This window comes from Clarias gariepinus, chromosome 23 (assembly GCF_024256425.1).
Source record: "Clarias gariepinus isolate MV-2021 ecotype Netherlands chromosome 23, CGAR_prim_01v2, whole genome shotgun sequence".
Lineage (NCBI taxonomy): Eukaryota > Metazoa > Chordata > Actinopteri > Siluriformes > Clariidae > Clarias > Clarias gariepinus.
In genome coordinates, this window is record NC_071122.1 from 13,298,276 (window position 1) to 13,313,888 (window position 15,613).

At 35.0% G+C, this 15,613-nt stretch overlaps 1 protein-coding gene across 1 annotated transcript in view; it reads right to left on the reverse strand.

Annotated features, from left to right (window-relative positions):
- Nucleotides 1–773: 773 nt before the first annotated feature.
- The window catches only part of syn2b (synapsin IIb), a 65,846-nt gene continuing 51,006 nt past the window's right edge, over nucleotides 774–15,613 (reverse strand). Inside the window, exons 6-13 of the mRNA XM_053484488.1 lie at nucleotides 15,128–15,190; nucleotides 12,929–13,071; nucleotides 12,301–12,375; nucleotides 10,205–10,307; nucleotides 6,733–6,885; nucleotides 6,309–6,375; nucleotides 1,898–2,474; nucleotides 774–1,740 (exon numbers count right to left, since the gene is read on the reverse strand). Of these exons, the coding sequence (XP_053340463.1) occupies nucleotides 1,611–1,740; nucleotides 1,898–2,474; nucleotides 6,309–6,375; nucleotides 6,733–6,885; nucleotides 10,205–10,307; nucleotides 12,301–12,375; nucleotides 12,929–13,071; nucleotides 15,128–15,190 (1,311 nt within the window). The 3' untranslated portion in view covers nucleotides 774–1,610. The remainder of the gene's footprint in view (nucleotides 1,741–1,897; nucleotides 2,475–6,308; nucleotides 6,376–6,732; nucleotides 6,886–10,204; nucleotides 10,308–12,300; nucleotides 12,376–12,928; nucleotides 13,072–15,127; nucleotides 15,191–15,613) is intronic.

Below are 15,613 nucleotides of genomic sequence, written 5' to 3' on the forward strand. Positions count from 1 at the left end.
CACTTAAGCAGGGTTTAATTGAACAAGCGACACCTGAGTACTGCAGACGTATTTTTGACTCTGAGTCCAACCGGACATAACAGATTTTGAAGAATAAAAGACTTCATACTAAATACTGATTGCTGTATAGCTATTTCAATGCATAAAATAACAAATTATTCTTATTACCTTGATTGCTATTATTTCCGAAATTTGTATTGTCAGAAATTTTGAGAAGGTCATTAAAACCTTGAATTGCACTTTTGTTATTAATATGTTTTTTTATATTTAAGTATAACTGATTAAATATTGATGCCTTTCCCTTTGGGAAAGTTTTCTTTCATTTTGTTATATTGATTTCCTGTGGTTTGAATTTGTCATAATAAATACCCAAATAAGAGATGAATTTTAGGGCACATTTTCTTCAAAACAAGATTATCTAAGGGAGTTGTGATGTGTGAGTTCACAAACCTTTATATTATACAAAATAAGAAAGCAGGACTTTGGTTGGAAAAATATGCAGGAGTTGCTCGTTTTTAAATAGCAGTCACTCCTGATTTTGGTTCCAATGTTTTACTGTTGCTTGGTGCACAACTGATTTAAAAAGTCCTTTCTTTTACATAGGTACACTTTACATAGGATTTTGGAATGAATGTCCTGTCTGAAAGGATTTTGCATTTGGCTGATGTGCATAGCAATAATAACCAAACAAGCTTCCCATTATTAAAGAAACTTGTGATGCTGATAAAACCATCTTACTCGACTTAGAATGGGCATTCACATACGAAAGAACAGTGAATTAGTGGAATAAAGTGCCACATATTTATTGACACCTGTACAGAAAAACAGCTGTCACGGAGTCATGCAAAGCAGTAACACTCAGACCAAAGGAAACACAACATGAACAATATACTGTATGACACCAGAAATAAATTTAACTCCTGAGATGCTGAACATACAGTACAATACAATATGTAAGGATACTACATGGCACTCATGATTAATTTAACATGTCGGTACGTGAGGAACCTAAGCCACACCGAGAACAATCAGGCATTCCACTGAAACGTCACTACTGCATTGAAATCAGACCCGTCCAAGCACTGCATACTGTAGGAAACTTGGATCGGAAAGTGCTTGTATAAAGGTCCTGTCGAGGTATTGTTGAACTATTTCATATTACAACAGATCAACTAGATATACACACTGCATGGGAGGGACAAGGGGAAACTACTCACAGATATTTTATCTTTGGGCAACTGAAATACACTTTCACAATAAGGCTACAACATCAAAGGGTATTATAACAGACGAAGTCAGCACACATCAGGCTCTTCTCTCTCTTGATTGCCTTAGACATCCACTTACTCGAAACCACGCATCTGAACATTGCCGGCCTCCTCCTGATACACATGGCAAATCTTTCATTCCAGTGCAAATTTCAGAGAACCATCTCGCCAGAACAATCACTGTACATCACACTCCAATTGCTTATTAACATTCGAACATTTACAGCGGAGTTGGGAGGAGGGTACAATGTATTACAGCTACACAGACTTAACCTCGGACCAGGACACACTTCTTGTCAGTCAAGTCCACAGCCAATAGATTTCTTAACCATAAACTTGTCACTAGTCAGAGAACAAGCTGGCAAAAGACTTCCGCAGGTTTCGAATGGTCTCGGCCTTGGCTTCGTCTTCGTTGCTGGAACGGAAGGTCTCACCAAAGGCATTGAAGGCATTGGTCAGAGACTGGGATTTACTGAAAAACAGACACAAACAACAGGAAAGATGAAAGGATTGGACAAAGTGTTGTCTAACAGAATAATCATGTGTAATCTCTCTAATTACATACTTTACATAGTCTACATTTAGTTTACATTAAGAGCTTCTATCAGTGCATGAAATAAAAACTTTACTTTAAGAAGGGATGCGATGACTTCTGTTGTGGTGCAGGTTGATTCTCTACAGCAGCAGGTGCAGGGGCCACAGGTGTTGATTCAGTCGGGGCTACATTCTGAACTGGAGCCTCGACCTGAGCTTGCTCTTTGGGCACAGGCTTGGTCTGGACCTGTGGTTTAGTGGGAGACTGGTTTTTAGTAGGTGCTTTGGGTGAGGATTGAGCCTGTGCTGGAGCTGAATCGGTCTGGATTTGACCATGATCAGCTGGTTCAGGCTGGACTTTAGTCTGGGCCTTTGCTGTAGGTGGGGTCTGGGGCTTGGGCTGGAGCTGTGGCTTGGAGTTTCTGCGCACTGGAGGCACAGGCTTAGGAGGAAGTGGTTTTGGAATGTGGGGTTTTGGGGGTAAATCCGTTGGTTTTCCAGGTGCTGGAGTGGGTGAAGCTTGAGGATGGGCTTTGGGTTGCTGGGTTGTAGGTGGAGGAGTTGGGGAAGGAGTTGGTTTTGAGACAGGCTCTGGGGCTGGAGCACTAGATGCTGATGCAGGTGGAAGCTCTTGAGTCTTAGGTTGGGACTCTTTGGGTTTTGCTGGGGCTCCTAGAATTTAGTACAAAACACACTCACATATTACATTAGATTACATTTCAAAGATGACAAGTAGTTTAAATCCAGCACCAAGTGCTCATGATAATTGACTATATCACAAAGGAAGCACCCCTTATTTAGACCAAAGTAAAGGAACAGATGTTTACAAACATCTAATAAATTACAAAAGAAAATAATCCAAAAAGAAACTGCATGCTTTATTCAACCAAAAAGACAAAATTATCAAAAGTGAAAATGCAAAGAAAACTCCAGATTTAATTTGGTTTAAAAAAATAAAATAAATAATAATAGTAATAATAATAGTAATAATAATAATAATAATAATAATAATAACAACAATAACTACAACAACGACATGCTTCATTTAAAAAAGACACAAATATAATGCCTGTTTCTAAACATCTCTTAGATGTTTCTCTGGCATAGATGGCAATTTAATTAACCCTCATATTCCATTCACTACTTAACAAAGGCTACCCCTCTAACCCAGGCCAAATAGTTAGTTTTTTATTAAAAATAATACAGTTTTATTAAACCCCTACATATATTAAGAACACATGTAGTTAATTAATGGAGGAAATGGTACCAAGTATCACTATTTGGTTTACAGCCATTAGCTCAGTTAAAAATAACCTCAACATCAATTGTGAAAAAGAACTATAATGAGAACAGAACATAAGGGTTAAATCTGTTATTAATATTTATCACAATAAAAAAAAAGTTTAACATATAATATTTACTCAACAGCATCACACGTAGTTAATTTATGGAGGAAATGGTACCAAGTATCACTATTTGGTTTACAGCCATTAGCTCAGCTAAAAATAACCTCAACATCAATTGTGGGTCTGTATTCTATATTCATCATCATATACCTAATAGTAAATCCCAATATTATGTGTTCCTGCTGGAGAGTAAAATCTGTAGAACAACTGAGAGTAATGAACAGAAAATGAAATAAAATAGGATACAATAACACAAAGTTTGTAGTAGGGGAACTTTATTACTTTGGACTGGGGGTGGGGGGGTGGGGTGAAGTAGGCTGTATAATAGTGCAATCAAAACTGCAGTGTACTGTCAAAGCTGTACTGTACGTGACTCAAGTACTGGATTTAAAGATAAACACATGACTGAAAACTCACTAAAACTCACCCAATTAAAGTGAAAATTATGCTTTAAACATATGAATAATGATTCTGCAGACTACTGAAAACATGCTGTATTTACGGAAAACATTCACAAATATTTTTAAATGTAATTTCCGACAGTACATAAAAGAATTTCTTGATAAATATTTTCACTTTGTTAAACATGCATCACTTGTAGACATGCAACATGGAAATAAAGAAATGCAAAATAAGCACTTTTTAGTTCTACTGTTACATTGTGTGAAGTGAAGGACACTCATGCAACTCTGTTAATTTACTAAACATCGCCATACAGTCAAATAATATAGATTATAGTTAAAAATATGAATATCATTCTGCATCACAAGACCATCTATGTTTACACTAGGTGAGAATAATTCACAGTAGCACTTTTAAAGATTTTCAACAGTCACAGTAATTGAGTGCCAACAGAAAGTTAAAATTTTTCCACTTTTTGTAATTTTTCGCATTCATTTTCATTCTACACATAGTGCTTTGCTGGAGTTTTTTGTTAATCTTAAATAAATAAATACAAAATAAACACATAAATAAATAATAAATGTAAATATCCCATTTACATACTGTAAGTATCTAGTCCCACCGCTTAGTTCTTGGTTAAAACATGTTTGGCTGCAATGTTTTTTCACAGCCTCAGTTTTTCTTGTAAATAATGCTAAAAGCTTGCCACACCTTTCTTTTAGAAGTTTTTTCTACTCCACTTTCCAGAATTGTTTAAAATCAGGTTAATCAGGCAGCATCGCTGCACCATCATTTTCAGATTCTATTCAGAGATGCTCTATTGGGTCTGGACTCTTGCTGGACTTTACCAGTGCTGTTCTGAATCCTCTCCTTTCTTTTCTTTTCATTATGCTTTGGGTCATGATTAAAATGTGAACCGTCAAAGATCTTGAGCACTGTGGAGATGGTTATCACATAGGACGGCTCTTTATTTTATCTGCATTAATTTTTACAATATACTGACTGGTTTCCCATTCGCAGTTGTAGAAAATCATCCCCACAGCATGATGTCATCACCAGGGATGGTTTTGATAAGGTGGTGCACAGTGCCTGATTATCTAGTTTCCGAATAGTTCAATCTTTGTGTCATCAGATCAGAGGATTTTGCTTCTCATAGTCTAAAAGTCCTTCGGGTGCTTTATGGTAAACTCCCAGTTGGCTGTCATGTGTCTTTGTTCCCCACTAAGAATGCCTTCTGTTGGCCACTCTACCATGCAGGCCTGACTGGTGGAGTGCTGCAGTAAGGTCTATCCTTCTGTAAGTCTCTCCCACCTCCACAAGGGAATCTCTTTTATAGGAACTTTTGAGTACCTGCCTGACCAAGCCCCTTTGTGCCCAATTACTCAGTTTGGCTAAATTGACACATCTGGGAAGACTATTAGCTTCCAATCTCTTTCATTCGAGAATGTTGGAGGCTACTGTGATCTTGGGCTTTTTCAATGTTACAGAAATGTTCCTGTATTCTTCTTGCGGGTCTACAGATAATCCTCTCAACCTCATGGATTTGTTTCTACTCTGACATACCCTATCTAATGTAACACCTTATACTGTATATGGAGGCAGGTGTTTGCCTTTCCTAATTATGTCCTATGAGTATTGTGTGTACTGTAGGACGACGAGAAAAAAAAGATTTGAAAGATTTTTTAAGATGAGTGTGAAACATAACAAAATGTGGAAAACCTGAAAGGGTGTAAAAACTTTCTGTCATCACTTTAAGTATTAGCATACATTACCGACATGGCTTGTTGTGTTTGTATTTTTTTTTTAATCAATTGGTTTTGTTGGCATTTATATATAGGTCTGCTAGGCTAGGTTTAAAACTGCTTTGCTTTTTATGGATATTTTAAATCTCAAAGACTAACACATTTCTTTCCTCGTTTGAAATACCAACCCCACCTTCCAAATTATTCCAGAACGATAAGCATTTCTGTGTTTAAATAATTGGTTTCAACATGCAGAATGCACTTTCAACTTAATAAAGTACAAAAAAGGCAGAAATTAGTTAGAATTACTGTAACAGCAACTATTTGCTTATCACTTATGCAAACCTTCACTAATTTCGTCCGCTTTAAAAAAAAATAAATACCTTTGCCTTTAAACTCATGCATGCAGAGGGAAACTATGGCACGGGGAACTGGGAACTCCTGGCCATTAAAGCAGCTTTTAGAGAAAGATGACGCTGGCTAGAGGACGCAAAGTGTCCCCTTGTCATCATCACTGATCATAAGAAACGTGAGTGATGTCAAGATGTCAAGTCTGCTAAGAGAACAAACCTGTGTCAAGTCAGGTAAGCCCTTTTCTTCGGTTATTGGAAAGGAAAGGGTGTCATTATTAAGCTTCAATTATCCTTGAAGTTGTTGAAGTTTTGAATCGATGAAAAATGTAAATCTAAGGCACATACTGTATTCAAGTAATGCTTAGTTCTTGCAGTATTTTATACAATCATCACATATAGTATTTTCATATATCATATGGAGATGCCACAATATCTTTGCATTGAATATTTGAGAATTTGATATTAGCACTCAGTGATTGACATCTGAAATTGACTCTACCAGATACATGTGTGTGGACAAGCTGTGGATGAAATCTGTTTGCCTGGACTTTGATTTTGATTCTACAGGAACTCCATTACATTCAAGAATTTACTGTAAACAACCTTGAGGAGGGACACGCTGGGACAGAGGCTTGCTGTGGTCAGACGGACCTTCCTTTACGGCAGAGCCCTGCGGAGACACACACGTTATACACAACCTAAAATATCTGATGGGTATATACTGTACACGGATGTCCTTCTGTCTCAACAGCAGGTGGCACCTGTTGTACAGAATACTGGATATTCTTCCGTTTTCAAACAATCCACTTTAAAATGGTAAAGCTATTTATATAGTATCTTATCATGCATATGATGACTTGGTGGTAATTTATTCTTGCATTTTTCTAATGAAACAGAATAGGCATTCATGCAATAACAGTAGCTTTCCAAAACAAAACACTTTTTAACCAATAATTCCTCATATAAGAATTAGTTTGGCTCTTAACATTTATTAAGAGATTAGAAGTGGATAAATTATATTTGCTACCTGTGGTTGCTGGACAGCAGCTGGAGGTCGTTGCTGAACTCTTGTTGGTGCCCGAGTTGCTGATTGGTTCATTTTGGCCAGAACAGCATCAGCTATCAGCTGCCTGTCTTCTGCCTGGTGGTCTCCAATGAGTGGCATGGATGAGCCCATCACCTGATGATAAATAATACAAAAGATAATACATTTGTTTATTAATTTCTTGCTACAAAGTTTAATTAAGAAAAGAGTTGTCTGATATTAGATATCCGCTTCCATTTTATTGTAGCATGATTGGCCAAAATTAAATAGATATTCAGAGATATATATATAAAGATAAATGAATCATATAACAATAATAACAATAACAATAATAATAATAATAATAATAATAATAATGAATGCAATTTGTTTAAATCAAAATTTACCAAAGTTTACTTGAGTTATTCTATAATTTGTGATATATTTCATGTTCATTGATGATGAATATATATTTTCTTGAAAATTGTCATCATGTCATCAAATAGACATTTTTTGCATTGTTCACCTTTGCAGTTGAGGGTTTCTTGGTTTCTAAATAATGAATTAAAAAAATTTACAACAACAATTACTTTAAAATTGTTTTTTTCTTATTTAAATAATTTTAAAACCTTAACTAACTAACTAACTAACTAACTAACAGAACTCCGGTCCTGTAACTGAAAAATGGTTTGTACCAAGTGATCAGCATCACATTATGTCATTCTTCTCATATGTTTCATTACCCTGTAATAAGTATTCGCTTAATTTTTTTTTATATTTTGTCTGATATCAATGATTATATTAATTCACTGCCGTTACATACAGGGTTACAGTTTACCGATTCTTTGTTCAAATATGATGTTGAACAGTAAAGAAAAGTGGTCAAAAAAGTTCAAGTGCAAAGTGGTCAACCAGATAAGTCCTACCACTGACATAATAGGTCCAAATAAGGAACTATGTTACCCAGTAGTGTAGATAATCATTCATGTAAAATTTGTCAAAGTTTAAGCTTTGAATCTACAGTAGCACAACTATTCATCTATATCAACTTGAACAACTATTAGTTCTATTGAGAAAGAACATTGTTTTTGTACTTTTGTACTTATGTGAAATGACCGCAAATTATAGAATAATTCATGCGTTTCCTGTTTCTTTTAGAGATTTTTTCCTGCTCCAGCTACACTCTGTGCTTCCTGATTATTATGCATCGTCTCTTAGCATGAAGAATGGATTGATTATTAGCTAGTCTTATTTGTCCTTTTCTCTGTATTTTCTTTTAATAGTTTTGTTTATTGAAATTTTATTAATATTAATACAATTAAGTTTTCTGAACTGACAATATAATATGCAAAGTTAATTACAATAATTCATGCCAGTTATTTATTTCAAAGCCTTTTGATTTTCTGATCTAAATGGATTTCTCACTCACTCTCTCTATACCACTTATCCTATACACTTAAGCTAAGCCTTTATTTGTCACATATACATTACAGCACAGTGAAATTCCTTCTTCACATATGCTTCATGGATCAGATTTTAAGAATTACAAAAATGTAATTATTGTTTAAAAGGTACTGTGAATAAATATTTTTTCTTGTAACCAGTCTGAGATGTCTATACCTGTCTCTATTTATAAGTTAGGTCTTGGCAAATTTATACTTGACAAATACTGTAGATCACCTAAATGAGATTGCTAGCAAAGATTTTATGTTTTTCTGTACAGCCCTCAACTGTATCCATATTGACTTTGCCAGTTTATTAGGTACATCTATCTGTCAGAGTGTGTGATTCACAAGGATATGGATTTTACCCGATGCTGGCTGACTTATGCAGTAATAGTGTACCGTGCCAAAATCATTATGTTCTGTTAGAAGACTACAATTCTTGCTGTGAACAGCTATTTGCACCTTGTCGCAAAGATGGTGGGTGGAAATCTGTGGATTATGCATGTCAGGGGCAGAAACAAGTTGCTGTCATATATATCCCTGGAAATAGTTAGTGACAGTAATTGCCTTGTGACATGGTGTAGCTATCATGATATCATCAACCTTCATTCTTTTGTACATTTCGGTCCTCTTATCTTTAAATGTGATTTACAGAAATGAACACTTTAAAACCCAAATTTATATTTAGCAAAAAATGAAAAGTATGAGCAGCTTTTCTTAATCATTTAAAGACCATATTAAGATAATTCAACAGCATCTACAATCTACTGTCCCTCGTCTATATATATGTATATTTTTACAGCTTACAGCTGCCAAGTGCAGAGGACCATAAACACACATGGTCACATGAAGGAGGTTACATAAGCACTGGGCCTCCTTTTCAGGGCCTCTTAAGGAATCATGATGGAATGTCTCTAATTTAATCACAGCAGATACCGCCTACAGCATTTTAAAATGAAACAATATAAAAAAAAAGTTTGCTTGAAAGATTAAAAGGTTTTTGTACAGGTTTTATGAGTTTTTCCCTATGAAACTATCATGAAAATGTATTTCCATAATTGTCTGCTGGTAGGAGCCATATTGCACAAGTGGTCAATAGTAACTGCGCGAATAACATTTCTACATTTACAGTATGTTTAATGTTGTCTTGTGCTGTATAGTAATCAAATGGCATTTTCTATAAATTTATGTTCTTTAGGGACAGAGAGCATACAAATGTGAAAACACAACCTTCACAGAAACGTGCTGCACATACTAAAGCACATACGAAAGGTCAAAGCACATGCAAAAAGCTAAATGCTGCAAAAGAAAAAACAAAACAAAAAAAAAAAAAAAACACAATAAGTCACTCAGGCAAATGACGATTATTACAGTAAATCCATGGCTGCTAATATTTATTATGTGACTTTATGACTTTTTGTCTGTTCCTGTAATAAAACACAATATAATAGCTTTAATAACTTCAAAACAGACAGTTAATTTTCTTCATTTCCCTCTTAAAAACATAAAATGATATGTCGTTTGTTTGTATTTCCTGGTCTTTGTAGCCACAAGGTTAATTCGAGCTCATCACTTACATCCCTTACTATCCTAGGGCACTTCCAGTGGAGCAAATATCCTTCTTTGTGTTTATGCTTTCACTTTTTTGTGCCTTGGGACCATTGTTCACTTATTTTAAAAGGGATGTTTATGTAGTAATAACTATAATTTATTAACACAGTATCACCCTTATCACTGAACTTGAAATTCTTTTTTATTCCCAAACTTTTTTCCAGTTTACCACTTTATAGAAATGTATGCCTTCTAAAAATCCTCATGCAAAACTAACATATGAACATCGTGGGACTTTCTTTATTGGCTTTGTGGCTTTGTCAAGTTACAGTTTGGGTTGTCCACCTCATGCATATACAGTTAATATGGCAATATAAATTCCACATCCTAGCCCTGGGCCAGGATCTACTGTATGATTTAAAAGCATTTTTCCCCATCTGCAATTATATTGACCCATACTGCTTGTAACACTGTCTTACCTCAGTAATGTAATCTTTTCCATCCTTTCCATGAATGGCTTTTACAGCACAGACATCCAGGCCTCCAAATATTTCTGAACAAATGTCAACCCACATCTTATACCTGTGGGATAAAAGACCAGAGACCAAGATCTGTCAGTCAAAATACGCAGAAATTATCTTTGAATAAATCTTTCACAGACGGCTCACTACTGCTAAGAATGGACCAATATGTTCTGTTTAAAGTTCCACTTCAAAACCATGAAGATGGCTTGGGAATGGATTGTTGTGCTATGATATTGCATTAATAGCTTTACCACTGAGAAAGGTTTGTACTGTACACAAGTCTCCATCAGTTGGTAACCTCAACTCAATACATTTACATTACATTTATGCATTTGGCAGATGCTCTTATCCAGAGCGACTTACATTTTTATTATTTTTTTAATCTCATTACACATCTGAGCAGTTGAGGGTTAAGGGCCTTGCTCGAGGGCCCAACAGTGGCAACTTGGTGGTTGTGGGGTTTGAACCTGGGATCTTCTGAACCGTCGTTCGTAGCTCGTCTTAACCACTGAGCTACCCCTGGCCCCAATATGTTAACTAAAATTCATTTCCTGTTATACTATTGCAATTCTGAGCCCATACTGTAAATAAAAACAGTTACAGAACGGATTTATTTATGGTCTAGTATCATAGTATCATCAAAGTAAGGATTGCTTCACCTTTGAGTCTCTGAAACTGGTTAGATACAGGGACTAGACTACTTAAAGACAAACTTGCCAAAAATGAGGGGGAAAACCCTTCTGGAAATTATGCACTGTACTGTAGTAAAAATATACTGTACAAGTCTGCTATCTCACATATGTGACCTAGCTGCTAATAACTATCTAAGACAACATAATATTGATAGTGACCTTTTGTTCATCTAGTCTTTAATTAGATTTTTTTCCTTATCCTATTTTATCATGGGATCTAAGTTGATTTTTATTAGTTTCTTGCAGAAATGCCACATTTCCCACTTAAAGAGATCAACCAATTGTGGCCTCTAGACTAATGGTCAAAGATACAGTACGGCGGCATTGTCAGCATTTAAACTTGCACTCTCCTGAGGAAAGACTGAATGCTTTTAGCTGTGTAATTCAGGAGGATTAACACTTGCAAAAAATCCACATCATTAGGCAGTGTCATTAGGCAAATGGAAAGAAATCATGTAAAAGCAAAGATGAAAAATACAAGTAAAATGTTCCTACATTAGAAATACCATTGAAGAGCAGTAAACAGCAATGAAATAAACAATATTGGTATTTGCTGTGCCAACCCTGTCACCAGTAGTGAAAGGAAGTGTCAGATACACTTGGTCCAGTCTCATAGGTAGATTAATTTGGTGGTTTTACTGAGCATTTTGGAGAATCTACCAAAGTCTACACTGAAAAGAATGATCCATGTACAAACATATAAAAATTAAAGGTCATTTTAATATGTTTAATGTTTTCACTCAATCATGACCATGACCAGTTTTTTTTTTTTTTAACTAATATGTTTAGGTTAAACTCTGAATAGAATAATGTACATTTACAAATCTTATTTATTCCAGTAAAAAAAAAAAAAAAATATATATATATATATATATATATAAAAATATATATATATATATATATTTTTTTTTTGTGTAATCAGACTTGGTGATTATTTTTTTTTGCATATAAACCACAAAGGCCTTAATTATGTTTTTGTCACAAAAGTGGTAAGACTGCTTTTTTGTACTTTTATAAAATAATAATGACAACAATACAGAAAGCAATTAAAAAAATTAAATAATTTTTTTAAACCTATATAGGCAATAACAAAATTTAGTATTGTAAAGTAGCTGCCCCAGAAATGTATGCATCTCTGTATTATGTATACTATGTATGTATTTTTTCCACTTTTATTGTACTTTTTTTTTTTTTTATCTAGCCTGCCTGTTTAAACATTTGAGCAAGAGGACTGGAAATACTCACTCTACAGTTAAAAAATTACTTTAAGTTAAATCAGGTGAACATTCCCTGTAGTCCATTGTGGAATACGTAAAGGACACTCAAAATTTTATAGTGTGTCATTTTATGCTCACTTACTTGTCTGTCATGGCTACTTGTTCCAACATAGCCGAGCCAATGTTTGATTTCCAGTTGCCAGAGATGGAGGTCCGCCTGTAAATTTATCAAATGTGATATAATAAAGCAATTTAAAAAATCTGTCTGCCCGGAAAACAAAGATTATCTCTACACATTTATAATACTGTATCTGCCAATGTGTTGTGTAAAAGATAATGACCAAAAAATGAGTGCCATCACTAATTATGACTATTATTATTTCACACCGTCAGTGTAAATTAATAGCATTGTTTTCTTTGCATCGAGATTTCTATAAGCATTACCACAAAGGCACAATACAGCGGGTTATAAAAATTAAAAGAGATAATGTGGACAAAAGTAGTAAAGTTCACAGAAGTACAGGTATTAGATGAGACAATGCAACCAAAGGTAGTAATTATTGACTCTTAATTAGCATTATGGGTTGGATATGAGCTGCAAACACACACACCAGCATGCATACATATCATCATCATCATCATCATCATCATCATCATCATCATCATCACCCTTATCATTATCATGACCATGCACACCGTAACCACTGGCTATACAAACCAGAAAGGATTATGCAATTTTTTTTTGTGGGGGGGAGAATTTGTACACTTACATATAAGCTTTGTAGTCAGTGCCTATCTTCTGGACCCTGATGTCATACTTGGCATCAATGAAAGGTTCTGTGGTCGTGTAGGTCTGAGTGATGGCCACCACGCTGGCAATGTCTTGGAAATCGCTGTGATTGTCAACTTTAACCTGTCACAATTCCCGAATACATGTCTCATAGCAATTATAATGATCCTAACGGTATAATGACTTCAATGACCCTAAAAGAAAAGGTTTCTACCTACATTAATAGCCTTTTTTAAGTAGAAAAAAAAGCATGATTACACTATATGGACAAAAGTATATGGACACCTAACCAATACATCTCTACTGTATATGCTTGCTATATCCAATCTGTTGCCACAAAGTTAAAAACACGAAACACTTCTTTAAAATGTCTTTGTATGCTGGAGCTTTAAAATCGCACTTTCATTGGAACTAATTCCATTGGATTTGCAAACTTATTACAGCTTGACTGTGCCCTTGTACACAAAGCGTGTGGCATAAGGTGGTATGGACTTTTGGCATGAATTGGAATGTCAACCTCATGCCAGTTCTTCTCACATGACATCAATTGCTGACCTCTTGCACTCCTGTGGCTGAGCAAGCACAAATCCCTACTGCTACACTAAATACATCTAGTGGAAAGCCTTCCCAGATGAGTGGAGGCTGTTATAGTCAACTGATGGCAAACCCATGGTTGCAAAATGGGATGTTCAGTACACAGGTGTCCACATATGCTTGGACATAAAGTGTATTTCAGTTAAGATTTCAGAAGCGTCATATTACGAATTCAAGCCTGACTGGTAATTGTGGCAAGGTTTCTGTTTTAGACAGCATTTATAACTGCTGATCATTACATAGATAACATTTAGATATCCATTTAAAATATACTGTATGAGTAATATGGTGTCCCTCAAGTGTCTGTTTGTGATCCCCTATTTTTAAGCAAGTTCTTACTGGTTTCAGCTAGTTTAAAATGCTTTCACCTGTCTTTATGACAGGAAAAGGATGTCAGAGGGTATTTCCCGGTCCTTTAAGCTTGTCTATCATGTTCTGCATTAGGAAGTCTTGCTAATGATGTTTTAACTCTAAATTGATGAGTTGTTAAGCCACCGCTAAATTCGCAGTGTTCCAAACACTAAAAACATTAACACCAAGTTAAAACTTTCAACTACATATATGTTTTTTAAATCCAGATTTAAAACAGGCTTGTATCACTTAACTTATGTATTTGTAGTTCTTGGGTCATTTATCTTCTTAAAAACACCACATGAATACAGTATATTTATGATTTAATTTATCATATTAATGTATTAATAGTAACAGTCGATTTATTAATGATTGTACTTTTTCATAAGCCCTAATATACTCTCTCTATATACGTATATGTATATATTACTATTACTACCTTAAAAACGCTGGACGTTCAAGCAAAATCGGGACTTTACTTTGTTTAGAAAAACAAAACACAGTAATGAGAGTAAAACTACTTTAATTTCTCTCTATATAATAATTATAATAAATATATATATAATTATCCAGGTTTTTAACTAATGTTTGTACAGTACAGTAGGTTACAATTAGGGTAGAAAGTATTCTCAGTACACCAGAGCCATGATTGGGCTGCCTGCCTAGCATCTGGCCTCCCAGGAACTCCTTCATTGGCCCAAATGTGTGGAAATGTTTTAGATCGAGGTCAAGACTGTACAGGGGATGTGGCAATAACTCACAGCTGAGTTCCTGTAATGTGCAAGTGGTGCTGGCAAATGATTGTGTGTACAGTTCTGCAAGTAAGTGACAAGTTGACCACCAAAATTAAAGATCATGTGTTCCACTGACTAAATGTTAATATGAGAACGATTGCAGAGCCACAGAGGCCGAGATATTCATTCACAGACATAACCTTCCTTAAAATTTTCTTAAAAATATGTTTCAGTTAAAATTTAAGTTAATAGTCCCAATTTGACTTGAATGCCTATTTTATCATGAAGTTAAATCATAAGATTAACAGTGAAACTATTTCAGATTTCCTAACCACAGTGTGCAGGCATAGTGGTCTACTGTTACACCTACAGTTTTAATGCATAAGCCATACAAATGAACTGTGTCTTCGTTTTGCCATGCTAATATAATAATATTTCAACACATGCAATGCATTTCAATATTGGGCTAAAAAAAGGTATCTCTTAAGATGGTGTCCTACCTTTCCCATGCCAGAGTGGGCATGTCCAATCTTCACCACCACTGGGAATGTTGGCATGGAGATCTGAAACAGATATAAGCAAAGGCGAAGAATTTATTTCTTATTTTATAGGTTTCTATTACATTACATTAATTATAGTGATATCATTAGTAAGTGCACAGTTATAACTTTACTTGAACTAATTGATTACAGTTGATTTTCAGTTAAATGCATAATCTTTTAACAAAAAAAATCATACAATACGAAAACATTCAGCATGTCATTTTGTGATCTGTAGTGTATATAATAATTTACCATATTGATATCCAGTCTTTACTTGGGAATTACTGCACATTTAAGCTAATACAGGTTATGTAATGTATAGTAATATAATGAGTATACGGTAGCTAACTGTATGAACTGCTTTGTAAACTCAACGTTGGAAAGAACACTGAGCTAAGGCAAAAACTAAACTAGGCTATTAACATCGACCCTGTCTACCAAATT